The sequence below is a fragment of the Vidua chalybeata genome, chromosome 6, assembly GCF_026979565.1.
Source record: "Vidua chalybeata isolate OUT-0048 chromosome 6, bVidCha1 merged haplotype, whole genome shotgun sequence".
In the NCBI taxonomy this organism is placed as follows: Eukaryota; Metazoa; Chordata; class Aves; order Passeriformes; family Viduidae; genus Vidua; species Vidua chalybeata.
This window is the reverse complement of record NC_071535.1, coordinates 58,899,464-58,914,107: the sequence shown is the minus strand read 5'-3', so window position 1 is coordinate 58,914,107 and position 14,644 is coordinate 58,899,464. Positions and strand designations below refer to the sequence as shown.

Here is a 14,644-nt window from a genome sequence, read left to right as displayed (position 1 = left end):
ACTAAGCCAAAGCTTTCCAGTTGAGCGCTGGTAGCAATTATATATAAGAAACACAGGCAAATAAAAGTAAATACATAGAACCTAGGGTGGCTTTTTAAAAAAAGAAGGAGAAAAACACAGGCATGAATGTGCTGTGTGCAGTCATCCCTACCAGGGAATCACACCAACAACTTGATACATGCCCTTCATGATGTCAAGCAGCAGTTATCCAGCTGCTCCTACTCCTTGAAACCACCAAGGACCCACAAAACCATGGAATTCAATCAATTTTTTCCCCCCTTTCCTGTGTTAAGCCCGAGGTAACTCTTGCAGGCCAGAATGGCTCTGCTGGGAAAAGACTCTTGGCTCAAGAGCAGTGCTTGTCAGCAGCCTGGATGAAGTGCTGCCCCTTGCCCACTTGCCAGAGCTCAGGGACCGCTGTGCCTCACCCACTGCGCGCAGAGGGGTGCCCCGGAACAGCTCGTAGAACTTGGACAGGTAGAGCACCATGCTGAGCTTGTCGGGCTCCCCGGCCGAGCCCAGCTCCTTGCCCGTGGTCACCGGGGGGATCCCGAACTCCCGCTCGGCCACGTCGAACGCCAGCTGGTTGTTCCTCACCACGTCCTCTTCGTTCAGGGCGTCGAAGTCGCTGCGGGGACAGCACAGCGGCATGGCTCATTCCCTGCTCCCTTTGGGAACACGCAGTGCCCGTGGCAGAGCAGCACCAGGAATGAGGGCACAGGCATCTCACTGGGTCAAAGCTACAGAGTCCACACAGTGCCAAAGGTAAGAGCCTCGCGCAAATCCCGTTATTACAAATATTGACTTTGTCAGAAATGTAATTTAAAAGCTTTTTCACTGAAATGGACCTTGATGTAGTCCCACAAAAAAAAAAATATCCTTATTTATTGGAGAGATGCAATTCGCCCTCAGAAGTGCTAAGAAAGCTCTTCCTTCTCCAAATACAGCTGAACTACTACAAACTTCATCCACTAGCAACAGATTACTTAGTTTCAATTAGTTTTATAAATCATCAAAGCCAGGAGGAATAAATTTAGGACAGCATTCTATGGAAGTAGCATATTATATGTGTGTGCACAGGCACTCCCTTTCCCTTTTTAAGGTGTTACACACTCAGTTTGAGCAGGGACTCAGAAGTACTAAGAAAGCTCTTCCTTCTCCAAATACAGCTGAACTACTACAAACTTCATCCATTAGCAACAGATTACTTAGTTTCAATTAGTTTTATAAATCATCAAAGCCAGGAGGAATAAATTTAGGACAGCATTCTATGGAAGTAGCATATTGTAAGTGTGTGCACAGGCACTCCCTTTCCCTTTTTAAGGTGTTACACACTCAGTTTGAGCAGGGACCTCCTGTCCAGGTCATAACTGAATTTAGCAGTGCACTAAAGTACATCACACATCTGGAACTCTGTAATCCACTCTCTAATCCATTTTCTATGGGACCTATTCTAAGACTGTGATCTTTTGAACATCTTCCAAAATTCATGATTAAAATAAACATGTGAATAAATTACAAAGCTCCAGGCAGGGTAGTTTCTCTCTCCTCACAGTGGAATGTGATTTTTTGAATCCCCAAATAATTTCTCCTCTTGTCTCACCCACCCACTGCCCATTTCTGGAACTGGGGGCTGTCACTGGCAGCCACCTCTCTTGCCTGCCTAGTTTTCATCCAGCCAAGTCCTTCTGCAGGCTCATTGAATACAAAAAGCCAACAAGATCCAAACATAACATTAATTGAACAGCAGGAGGTCTGTTAGCTCAGGAAGATAAATTTATCGACTTTGCAGAGAGCAGTGCAGAGAACATGTTTTCCACAGGCAGCAAAGATTACTTTGCTTTCTGTACCCCTCCCCCAAAAACATCCATAATTTTAATTGTTTCAAATGAACCCAAGGCAAAAAAAATCCTATTCTTAAAATATCAGCTCTTCCTCTGGCAAAACACCCTAGGTACCACTCCTATTTTTTTCCAATTTATCACACCTCATAAAAAAGTTCAACCACTCCTTTCATTTATCCACAATAAAGGGAGGTTGACAGTAATTCATGTGTGACTCCTAAGGCTCTGTAGGAAGACAAGAGAATGCATCCACTGCATTTTGGAGACTGGTGAGAAGAGAGAGTCACCCACAGACTGCACCCAGCAGTGCCAGCAATTGCCATTTACTGACACCTGTTACACAATGACCTTCTTGTATCTAACTATGGGACATTACAAAATATTCAGATGCATGGAGTTGGTTCATACAGCACTAGGACCCCAGAAACTGTGCCAAAAGGGGAATGCTGGTGTACACTCAACCCCTAGGGCAGTTAATTTTCAAGGCCCAGCCCTTGCTTTGCCCACGTGAAAGGACTCTGTGCTCTCCTGGACAGAGTTGCGCAAAACCTCCATCTCCACGGTCCAACACTTCTCTATTTGACTGTCACAGCAACCAGTACAACACATGGAGGATGGCTCATTCAGGCTCACCCCACATTTCTGTAACTCAGGACTGTGCTTCCTGGCTGTGGTTTCAAACAGACACTAAAACCTGTCTCCAGGGATCCGGGAACGCAGCTCTACACATTCCCCCAGAACTGCAAATTTCGTTCTAAATAGACACATGACTCCCACAAACATGATAAATCATAGGGTTCAAAACCGTCCTAGCTCTTTGAAAGCACATATATTTCATTCTAAACAGCATGCTAGGACATACAGAAGAAACAAAGCAAACCCAACCCCACCCTTCCTCCCTCCAAACCTGGCCACGGTGTGCACTTCCTTGCAGAAAGCAGCCACAGAAGGGGACTGCAGAGTGTCAGGGTTGTTCTGGTCTTTGCAAATGCCTCACCTGAGGAGCTCCATAGCTGTCACTTACATGAGGTCAGGCCTGAAGCGATGGATGATGGCACACAGAGCAAGGCCACTTTTCCAGGAGGTGGTCAGGTCAGTGACATTAACGTTTCGGTATCCCTCTGTCTGCTTCTGGCACCATGTCAAAAGCTTGTTAGGTCGAATATCTGACTCTGCAGAAATGGGAAAGCAAACATTTCAGTCAGCTTTTGCATGCTCAGAAGGCCACAAATGCGAAGCTACAGCAAACAAGAGATGCCACTTACCCTGTCTTGTGAGGTTCACTGATCTTCTAATGGAGCTCACTCTCTCAAGAGGACAGTGCTGTAGCTCATTGGTAACATATAATTGTCTCACCTACAAGGAAAAGCAATTGCCAGCATAATGTCAGACAAAAAACCAGTTTCGTTTCCAGGTTAACTTTATCAGCAGCTGGTTCTAAATTAAAGAGTCTCCTGAAGATTCTGTTGACACACTCCTTGCAGTTCTATTTACCCCTGATAAAAAAAGAACTGATTTCACAAGCAAGCCTTTTAAGTACTGACCTGGTGAGGTCGAACACAGCTCGAGTTCAGGTTCGGGTATCTTGTTCCCGGGTCAATGGTGTACTGGTCAAAGTTCTTATTAATATTTTCAGGGGTCGTCTGAGGCAAGAGTCGATAAATGCTCTCTCTTGCAGAGGAAAAAGATGCAAGAGTTATGTATTAAAATAAATATTTCTTTATAAGAGATTGGGGGTTTTTTGCAGCTGCCTAAACCTTGTTTTGGTTCTGCCAGGACAAGTGTTATGGACCAAATGCATAATGCATCCATCCCATTTCTTATCCCCACTCAACAGAAGGATGCCAGACAGAAAAAGGACAAGACAGACACTCAGAGCTTATGCCCATATTTTCCTGAGGCAGGAAGTGAGCAAGAAAAAGGAGGAAAAAAAAAAGGTTACATCATCCAGTCATCTGGTTTTGCTTTAACATCTACTCAAGAAGTAACTTACCACATAACAGCACTAAATCCTGTCATCCTGCAATTCCTATAACCACCACAGCTTTTTTTACTATGCTGTTCAATTTTCCATTTGGGACTAGGCCGTGTTTGAGTCATCCCACAGGCTTCTATCTTAAAACTTCCCAAAGTGCTGTAGCTAGTAAAGCTCCTGCTTGCATTCCCACAACCATGACTCTTCCTATTACGTATTTGCCCCAAAACAGCCTGGGCAGCTGTAGCAGAGCAGGGTGGCTGCCAGCAGAACCTAAGTCAGCAGCTTCAACCATCAGACCACGGTGACACCAAGACTGCTGCTGTACTTAGCAACAGATATTCTTGCTCCAGTCAAAAAAAGTTTCTGGTGCAGCATTATAACAATTCTCCACATTTTTATCAGCCTAAAGAGAGCACCACTACACCAAAAAGCACAGTTAAAGTCACAGAGACCAACTCTGAAAGCTGTTAGTGTTGAAGAATTTATTTAGACTCCTTTCAGGATTTTTTTCTTTTTTTTAATGATAAAAAACCAGGTGTTGAGATGGCTAGAGGTTTGGGTTTTTTGATGCAAGGTCTCTTTGGTTTATTTCTTTAAGGATCACACTTAAGCGACATAAATCAGTGATTTAAACCCTAATAATATTTCTCCTGATAGCATTCTGAAATCCACTGCCTTCTAGGAGTAGCTGTGGCTCTTTAAAACACTGGAAATGCTGGGGACCAAAGCAGCACTCACCGTTCAGCCAGGATCTCCAACGGGGGCTTCCCCTGCGCCCAGCTCCGCACCATCCACGCGGTGTCAAAGGCAGCCAAGAAACCTCTTGCACAGCCAGTACCCATTGGCCAGAATGGCTGCAAGAAGCATTTACACTTTAACTCCTTGCATTTCTTAAGTTCTTACTACAAAAGTAACTTTCAATGCGAATCTGGAGTCCAGGGTTTCATAATGTCTTGGAAAAATAGCCCAGAAAGACTCAAAATGCAACACAGGCCAACACTTGCAGGTTTTAAATGTGCCTCTCCTCTAAGTCTTAGGTGGGGAAAAAAGATTAGTTTTTTCACTTTTTCCTTTTTTTTAACTTCTATATATAAAAACAAATTACTTAGGCCCACAATGTAAAAGCTGAGAAAAAGAAAAGACTCAAGAATTATTAAAGGAAAAAAAGGAAAGCAAAAAAAGATGCCCTTTCCACCTCCTAAATTTGCTTTTGACTGTTCTTTCAAATGTCTCAGGCTGTCAGCATGAATTAAAAAAAAAAAAAAAAAAGCTGCAGCATATACTTTTCACTTCAGAAAGAAAAAAAGGGAACATACTAAGGCAAAGAGACTGCAATAATAATTTGGATCAAGTTTTTGTCTATGATGGAATTCAGTAAAATTGTGCCATGCACCCAAGCTGAGGACACGGAGCTCACAGTTTTCAGACAGAAACACAACTTGCATAAAGCAAAATGGGATCTCGGCCACAGGCTGCCAGCCAAGCATTAGCTATGACAAACTATGGCATAAAAAAAGAGAAAAGAAAAAAGGGGGGGGAAATCTATTCCAAAGAAGGTATCACTGTTTCAGGACATGTAAAAGAGGACATTTTATATTGTAGGCTAGATTGAATGGTTGGATTAAGGAAATAAAATGAAAAACCTGAAAATACTACTTAGAAAGCATTCCAAGATATACCTCAAGCAAACTATCTCCAACAAGAGCCACCAGGAGCTGATGTCTGTGCCTCTCTCTCACTAGTGCAGCGTTTTCAGATGCATACATGGAGGTAAAATCAAACATTGCTACATCTGGTTGGCCATAATGATTAATTGCAAAATCCAAGGAAGGCAGCTGGTAGTTGGTTGCAAAGTCAGCAGCTTCTCTGGCGTAGGACAGCAAATTGCTCTGGTTCACATTTTCCCCACAGAGCAGCAGCTCGGTATCAATGGAGTCCTGCAAGGAGAGAAGGATGTGGGATGAGAGACTCCAGTATCCTCTCTGAATTGGAACATGGCAGTCTCACAGCAGGCCTGGGAGCCACAAATCTCACAGCAACGAGAAACAAGTGACACTTGTCATCCCCTCCAAAAAGCCAATGCACAAACACAGGTACTGTCCCAAACAGAAACTCTCCTTGCCCACACTGAACAAGCAGCTTTGTTTGCAATAGAAGATTATAGCTTCTCCCAGTTCCTTGGTTATGTGATGTTTTCAGAACATTATTTCCCTCACATCAAAAGATGTCATACACATCACTGCAACGCTTTTCTGCACACGTGAGCCCCACATTTGAATCCACAGGAGAGCAGAAAGCCTCAAGGTTTGACTCGACATCTCAGTAACAACACCACATCCAAACCTGGATCGTAGCAGCTTTTCTGTTCCTTTTTGGGCTGGGTTTTTCCTTGGGCAGAGTGGTAAAGGACCCTGCCTTTACAGGTCATCCTACTTAAAGGCAGTGATTATTAACGAGGCAGGTTCTATTTCCAGCCTAATCGTGGATGAGACCCCTAATCACAGATGATACCACAGAACCGCTATTAGCCCAGTTGCACCAGACACACTGGGGTGGTTGATTTTTTTCCACTCAGAGCTGAGTAGGTCAGGAAAACAGCTCTGATGAGCCACAGCTGCTGCTCCTCTGCTTCAAACTCTCCACAGATCCCCTGGGACTGCCCTCACCTACAAACACCAGCCCCACAACCTCAGTGCCCACCAGTCACTCCTCCAAGGGGTTCTGCCCTTCCCCTCTCCCAGCTTGGTTGGTCATGGACAGCAGCTCTGCCCTGGGAGCCCCGGGTCTCCAAAAGGGCAGAGAATCATGGCACTGAGCTAAGTGGTCCCATCAGAAAGCCAAAAGTCCTTCTGACAGCTCCCCACAAGTACTTCCTTCAGGAAATTACACTTGGCTGTTTTGGCACTGCCTTACTTTGCAAGAAAAATTGATCTCTTTTGGGTTTCCAGCAAGGGAAATTTAAGTGGTGCCATAACACTTTCTAGAAACAAAAGAAAATAAACCCTATATTTTACAGAAGAAAATAAAAAAGGAAAAATAAAAAATACCTCAAAATCACAAGTACCCCTGAAAGGTCAGGCCATTGTTTTTATACCCTTCTTCTATCATGTTTCACCCACTTTAGAGAATTTGCAATTTAGCCTAGGGTAGGTTTTTACACTTCCTTATTTGCCTGATAAAACTGAACATAGCTGTGCTAAGTTCACCCTTAAATAACTGAGGTTTTTATTTTCTGCTGTGACGATCCCACCACGTATTTCCAAGGTGAGTCAAGATCTCATTTCAGCCAGTTTCAAAGCTGATTAATTTAGGTAGTATTGTTTTCAGTTCTCTATTGAAACTTTGAGCTGACTGAAGGGAAAAGCAAATTCTAAAAATGTCAGAGTAAGATCCAAGTGACCTGAGCTTGAATGAAGTGATTAAGTCTATAAACACCCTCTCTAACATGCAGCAACGTTTATGCAGATGTTCACACTTACTCTGTGCCAAGCAAATAAAACAGGGTTTAACCAGCATTTTTACATACGTTAATAATCACTCCTTTGTCCAGAAGACTCTGCTTTTTTGCTGTCATCACAAAATAATGCGTGCTGTCTTTATAGTAAACAATATTCTCCAGGTCAATCCCTGAAAAGAGAGACACATTTGTCACCAAAGGCAGCGCCCTGCCTATGTCATTTACTAACAGCGCGGGATTGATCCCGGCAGGTGCCTTTCCCTCTTGGGATGCTTCCACTCTCCCAGCTGGGATGAAGGATTAGTGGGCAAAATGCAATGAAACAAAACAAGAGAGGAGAGTGGTCTCGCCCAACAGGAGTTCTTCTCAGCACAGTTTAAAGTTATTCAGCATTCTTTCAGGGAGCAGCTAGTTAACTACAGCATTAGCAGTTCCTGAGGTAGAACTGGGTGCCAAGGCAGCAAAGTGTTTTTTGGGTTGCTAGGGCTCTGGCATTGGGTCTAACCAGGGGGTTTGGTTTCAATCATAACAGTAATTTTTTAAAAATCAGCTGTAAATCAAGAATATAGTTGATTCATCTTCCTTTCCATTAAGATGAGTTTTACAGTTTATATTTTTAGTATTTATGGCAGATTCTAGGTCTTCTCAGTTTATCAGCTCCACACATCAAAAAGCAAGAATAAACTCCTCCCAGAAGGGCAGAGACTTTTTCAAAGGGTTTAAGCTGTTCAGCATGTGAACAGATAGAAACAAAACAAATCATGTCTTAAGGGAAAATCTCTGGGCCCTGAAAATGCTCTTCCAAATTTGTTCAACATAGCAGACATTTTTGCAGTTGAGAAAAATTTAAACACTAAAACAAGCCATGATGTGGCAACACCCAAGCTAAAAAAATATCCCACTGTACCATAAATGGACACCTCCGTCTGCAAGCTTCTGACAGCAACAATATTTTATCACTTGGAAATTTTTTTTTACACAGATTATTCAAAACTAATGTTACCAGTAACAAGAGGGTGGCCTGGCACATAGAGTTCCCCTGCTGCCTCTTGTATTTGGTCGTGGAAAAAAATGAGGATGCACTCACCCGTTTCCTCTTTCAGGTCCTGGAAGAACTTCTGATTGAAGATAAAAGCAACCCCACTAATTTCTTCTACCTTGGCTTCTGCAGTTGTATTTCTGTTTATAAAATTGGCAGTGATCGCTATAGCCAGCTTTCCACGAAATTCCTTCCTCCTGAAGCCTGGTGAGCAAAGACAGGAATTAAAACCACTGCAAACTTCAGACTGGACTTCCAGGGAGGATCAGCTCAAGACAGCTCAATATCTTTCCTACACTTCATCAAACAACACACCAATTCCCTTAAATGTAAAGAGTCTTTTCTCCCCATTTCCAGCTGCAAAACTAGAGCTGCACTGCATTCAAGATAAAGTCTCATTAAAAAATGGTTGGGTGGGGAACTAAGGGAAGAAGTTAAGGAAAAACTATGAGTAAAGAAAAACATGGAAAAAAATTTTGACATGTCTGGGAATAGAATAGGTTAATTTCAGTGGAAGGAGACATTTTTAACATGCTAAATGGCAAGTTAGGTATTTGTTATATAGGTGGTGAACAGCTCTTGAAAAAGATGCAAGACATCAGCAGTCAAAAGCAGCAGAAAATGATGTGAAAAATAGAAACCTCTGTAGCAGTGCTTAGGTGCACACACTACCAGCTAATGAGATTTTTCACAGGTATTTGGAATTGAAAAATATTCAGTGGGTTAATTGTTGTATTTCCAAGGTGAGACCAACTGAGAAGCTCCTTGCTCCATCTTTGCCTTCACTTTTCACTGAAAAAAGCCCCCTGAGCCACAACCTTGCAATCACACATTGAAGTTTTTCAATGTTCCCCTCATCTGTAATTAAGTTATGAAGTAGGACAGAGGATCCTTAGTGTATTCTTAGCCCGCTTCAGATGACATCATAAATATGTTATTTTATTACAAGAAATAAATTGGTTATGGGTTTTTGTCTCTGTGCTTCTTGATGTGTTCTCGTTATTTCATTGGGATAGATTTGATATGACAAGACAAGCTTCTGTACATATCTTCAGTGCACCAATCACTCCCCTAGATCCTCGTATGATGATAAACATCAACCTCTTCACAGAGTCTGCAGGTGAGGTAAGAATAATTAGGTTTGGCTGGTACCTGACTATTTAAGCAATCTTTTATGGGGGGCAGCCAGACAACAATATAGTACAGCATTATAAGGAATTAACTGTAAGCACATTGTAGTTGGCAGATAAAAGAATAAGCAGACAATGAAGGTAATAAAAAAAAAGGAAAAAGTGTACTGAGAGAATGGAAACACGCATGGATATAATTAGAGTTAAAAGGGAAATATATAATTAAGTAAAAGCTTTGTTCCTGTGATGCAGGAGCAGCTTAGCCAGTGTCTCTCTAAGAAACACAGCTCAGGTGGTCTGAATTCTCAGCAGTGACTCAAGTTCAGGAAACATTTACACCCTCTACTCCCACACACCTTAGAGCTATTTATTATCTTTTGCTGCTGTTCCTAGAGGAACTGCTTCTGAAGTTCAGTCTCATTTACAAAGAAGCAAAGCCTCTGTTGCCTTCATTAAATACCTGACAGTCACCTTTTGGTCATGGGTTCAAGCACACAGGGCAAATTCACAGCACAACTGCAAAGGCTATGCCATTCCTGACATCTTGTCAGCTTCCTTCAAGTTAAATCATCATATAATTACTTAAGCTTGAAGCAAGCCCAATGGCACCACAATGCATTCTGTAGGCAGTGCAAATAGAGCTCAGAAGCAGTAATGACATTAAATGTCTTTTATTTTGAGCTACGACTTAACAACAAAACCAAAAGGTACCACATAAAATAACAGCTTTCACAACAGACTTCCATGGATTGAAAGGTAACCTGCTGCTTTGTGCTCTCCTCTAACTTTCAGATTTTTCAAGGTACCCTAAAGACCACTAATATGGCTAAAAACACACATTCACCCACCTTCTAACGTGTTCCTGCGGCCATCTGCACCAATGATGACATCAAACTCATACTCTGACAAAGGGTGATCCATGGGGAGAAATTCAGCCCTCCAACCCATCTCTGAAAACACAAATATTATTTATTAATTCTTCAGTATTACAACAGAGAAGTGATTTCAGAGTCTGAGGAAAGGGCACTGAGATAAAGGGTGCATTTCTCATTCTCTGGATCACCTAATGCAGTAACTTCCTCTCAGAGCCACACCACAAGAAGATGCTCAAGCACTTGATTCTCACAGAAATAACCCCACAGCCACCTCACCAGGGCAGCACATACATGTGGTTACAGCAAGGAAGAGCTGGCTACTAAAAGAGGAAAAATAGCATTCCATCATCAATGCTTTTAATTGCCTTCTAAATGGAAATTAAATGGAAGCATTTAGCACAAAGCTAAATTTAATCTTTTTACAAAGCTGATTATATGAAAGTGTTTGTACTGTCCATGTTTTAAAATTAAATATACTTTAACGACTTAAACTAATATACCCGTTCCACTGTCACTATATGACCCTTTGAAGAGATACCACAGTGTTTTAATTAAAAAATTTAAAATATTTTAGTATTACTACATCCTAAAAACTAATATTAAAAAAAATAGAAAATAGAAAATTAGAAATATTTTTCTATTGTTTAAAAATCTTGCATAAGAATGCTGATAAGACTCTGTGTGCCAGTGGGATTTATATCAAATGTGAACGCAAAACTAGGCCCTGGGCACTTAATCCACCCTCAATATCTATATTATCAATCAAAATCTGTTTTTGCAAGAAGATCCCAAGAAGCCACACCGGACTCCCTACAAAGCCTCAAACACATGCCAGAAGGCATAGTGCAAAACTTCAGCCTTCTCAGTTTTGTTTTAAGACTTATCAGTGCTCTGTCACACTGATACTTATCACGCCTGTAACTGCACAGAACAAGGTGGCTGAATAAGAAGGGCAAAAAACTCTTTATTTCTTCAACCAGTGCTTGACTGCCTTGCACAACTTCACATAACACCTGGCTCAAAAAGAAGTTGCTGTGAACAGAACTGTATTATGATAATTAATACTTTGGTTTTCTTGATCTTCAGGAGGCTCCAGGACTTTCACAAATTCCAGGTTCACGTGAATTTCCACTCCAAGGATAAGTGCAACTTTGAAGAGGATGAGTTGAAGCTGTCGAATACCTGTGGAGAGCAAGTGGCAAAGATGTGTTTGATAAGTAAGCAACCCCAGCTGCCACCAGCCTGCCAGAGAACTGAAATTCACTGTTAACACAAGTGTGTAGCATTTTTATTTCCCATACTGTAATGAATGCAAACATAACAACCACAGGATGTTGTTCTCTTCCACCTCCTTTTCCTCTTGCAGCACAATCTTGTTGGCAAAACCAATTTCAGCTGAGTTTCTTAGAATGCTTTTGTAGAGGTTTGCCTCTTGGTGACACTTAAAAGATCTGCTAACCAGCATGTTTTAGAATGTAAAATTTTACAGCACATTTCCCTGTAAAATAGTCCACTCTATTATTTGTGTCTACCTTCAACATACTGGAATAAATATCAATATTATTCATACCTCATAATCAAAACCTGTTGTTTAACCATACCACACTAACAAAAAAATCTGCTCCATAAGTCTGTAACTTGTTCTATTTCCACCTTGCTTAAATGAGACTTTTTTTTTTCCTCTCTGTGTGCACACATGCACTGGCACATGGTTAAGGCAAACGAACTTTCTGCCAAACCAAGAATGCTTCCACCAAACTTCTGATCCTGGTAACCTCTTATCCAAACAGTGCCCATGCCTTCAGATACTTACTGATGTGATCAATAGATCCTGCACAGAACTTTCCATAAAATTTCTTTGCTCCCAGTCCCCGAAGGTCGTGGATGGTAAAGGGCCAGAGATGCAGCACATTGTTCCTTGAGAAAGTGTCCCGCTTCTCCACGACGACAACCTTGGCTCCCAGGAAGGCAAGTTCAATGGCAGTCCGCAGGCCACAGGGGCCACCTCCAATAATTAAACACTGGCAGAGAAAAGGAGGAGCGTGACACAGGGTTTTGTATTACTTCCACACAGTTTCCAACTTACTCTATTGCTACATGACTTGAAATACAACTGGATGTGCACTACTGAGAGGACAAACAAGCAATTTACCTAAATCAATGAAAAGGAATTTTTTTTTGCATGTGGTGTTCACATGCAGTTTATCCTCTTTAAAAAAGAGGATAAACTGTGCTTAATGAAGACACAAAAGCATCTGATGAAGAGAAGTAAGAGGAAAAAACAGCAAAAAGCCAAACATTTTTGAGCATCTGCTTGCACATTTCTAATCCCCATGTAGCGTTTCTCAAGTGCTTGCAGCTGTTTCTCAACAGCATTACAGTTGTGTAAAAGGGAGGGGAAAGGAAATAAGTGGTCTTAGTGTAGGCTTTTTTTATTTTAAAGAGGAAATGGGTGTACATTTACTAGATTTGTTGAACAAGCCTATGATAAGCCAGTAGCCTTACCCTATTAGCTACTCTCTTTCAAGCGAGGGTGGATGTAACAGCCTGGTTCACCTACTGATGTAAAGCAGGACATGCCAAGGAAACTCAGCAGATTTGCCCTCCTCTGCCAGGGCCAGGGAACTCATCCTGTCCTATTCCATTTCACCCAGTGCTAAACATCCTCACTTTCAGGACAATCACACTTCAGAAGCTTAAATCTAAGTTTGGGCACCCTTGGAAGAATCTCTTCCAAAACAATTACAGAGGATTCCTGCCCAAATTTTAGTTGACAGCTGTAATTTTTCAGGACAATCACACTTCAGGAGCTTAAATCTAAGTTTGAGCACCCTTGGAAGAATCTCTTCCAAAACAATTACAGAGGATTCCTGCCCAAATTTTAGTTGACAGCTGTAATTTTTCAGGACAATCACACTTCAGGAGCTTAAATCTAAGTTTGAGCACCCTTGGAAGAATCTCTTCCAAAACAATTACAGAGGATTCCTGCCCAAATTTTAGTTGACAGCTGTAATTTTTCACAGTCCAACAGGCAAAGCAAACTAATTAAACCCTAAGCATATCTATTGCTTACATTTCCTTGACTGATTACTAAAGACTGATTAGAAACAGTATTATAGCTGGACAATGCTGTTGTTCCATACCTCCTACAAACCCCCTCCACTCTCCAAACCCCCCCCAGATTTCATAAAATCCATGCCACGAGTTCCAGCTCTGCCATGGCTGGAGCAGGGAGAGCTAAGGTGGGTCTGGGAGGATGGGAGAGCTCCAGCACAGCCAAGCTGGGCTTTGCTGCAAATCCAAGACCATTGTGTCAGAGGCCAGACACGCTCCTGTGCGTCCCACACACAGAGCCAGACACCGACTGCAGTTTCAAAGCAAGCATGGGCTCTATCTGCAGGCTCGCTGGATTCCAGTCTGGTTCCCATTACATAGCAATTTCAGAAAGTAGAGTCATTTATTTATTTTGGTTTGGTCATCATTTGTTTTCAGATCTAACAACTTGAGCAAAAAGTATCTGGTGCTGACTTTTGTCCAACCCAATTCATGGAAGTGCAAAAATGCCTTTTTTTCAATTTAATAAATAATTCTAATTATTTCCCATTGAAAGAAAAACTCCTGTCAGGTGCTTTGGCTTCGCTTTAGGCAAGTGTTTTGTTAACCAGAGATATTAAAGTTAGGCTGTTGCCTTAGCCACTTGGCTTTGTTCCTCTTAAAAGAACATACTAATTCACAATTTCAGAAGAACATTCCTCACTGAATGATGAATATTAAAAAAAAAAAAAAATCAACAGATGTAACAATATAAAGGAAGAAAATAGAAGGCACATGTAGCCCAGCTGAAGAGGATCACTGGTGGATCTGGGTCAGACTTTTTGTGCATGCTTCTTGTGATTAACATGGGAACTCTGAGCTCTGACAAGTGAGTGACTGAACTGAGCCTTCACAGCTTCCAGTCACGTTGAGCAGGCAGTCAGAAACATTTTACAAATAAAGCCCTTACACGGTCTGATAAGGTGAGGCTGTTTTTTTCGCTTACAAGCTGTATTATACATAAATAAATGCAACTTTAAATAAAATAAAAAATAAAAAGAAACAGCAGTATTTGGAGATTTAGTCACAGCAGACCCTGCCAAGTAACAAAACCCACATAGAAAACCCTTCGTTCCTCCCGGTGCTTTGCAACACGCTATGTTAGCATTTTAAGGAGGATTCTGCCCTCTCCTCTCCTCCTATCACATTGACAAAGTATCTTCATAATTGCGTAGAGGCACCATGAAAAAATGGCTGTATGTTTGCTGCCACCCATGGTTACCTCCAG

The 14,644-nt window shown here is 41.7% G+C and overlaps 1 protein-coding gene across 2 annotated transcripts in view; it reads right to left on the bottom strand.

The window, feature by feature from the left end:
- MICAL2 (microtubule associated monooxygenase, calponin and LIM domain containing 2) overlaps positions 1 to 14,644 on the bottom strand; it is a 51,646-nt gene that overhangs the window by 21,246 nt on the left and 15,756 nt on the right. For both annotated transcript variants that reach the window (XM_053945577.1, XM_053945576.1), the window contains exons 2-12: positions 12,137 to 12,344; positions 11,389 to 11,505; positions 10,297 to 10,398; positions 8,367 to 8,522; positions 7,349 to 7,449; positions 5,502 to 5,759; positions 4,561 to 4,676; positions 3,389 to 3,515; positions 3,110 to 3,200; positions 2,869 to 3,016; positions 429 to 628 (exon numbers count right to left, since the gene is read on the bottom strand). In XM_053945577.1, coding sequence (XP_053801552.1) covers positions 429 to 628; positions 2,869 to 3,016; positions 3,110 to 3,200; positions 3,389 to 3,515; positions 4,561 to 4,676; positions 5,502 to 5,759; positions 7,349 to 7,449; positions 8,367 to 8,522; positions 10,297 to 10,398; positions 11,389 to 11,505; positions 12,137 to 12,344 — 1,624 coding nt within the window. The remainder of the gene's footprint in view (positions 1 to 428; positions 629 to 2,868; positions 3,017 to 3,109; positions 3,201 to 3,388; positions 3,516 to 4,560; positions 4,677 to 5,501; positions 5,760 to 7,348; positions 7,450 to 8,366; positions 8,523 to 10,296; positions 10,399 to 11,388; positions 11,506 to 12,136; positions 12,345 to 14,644) is intronic.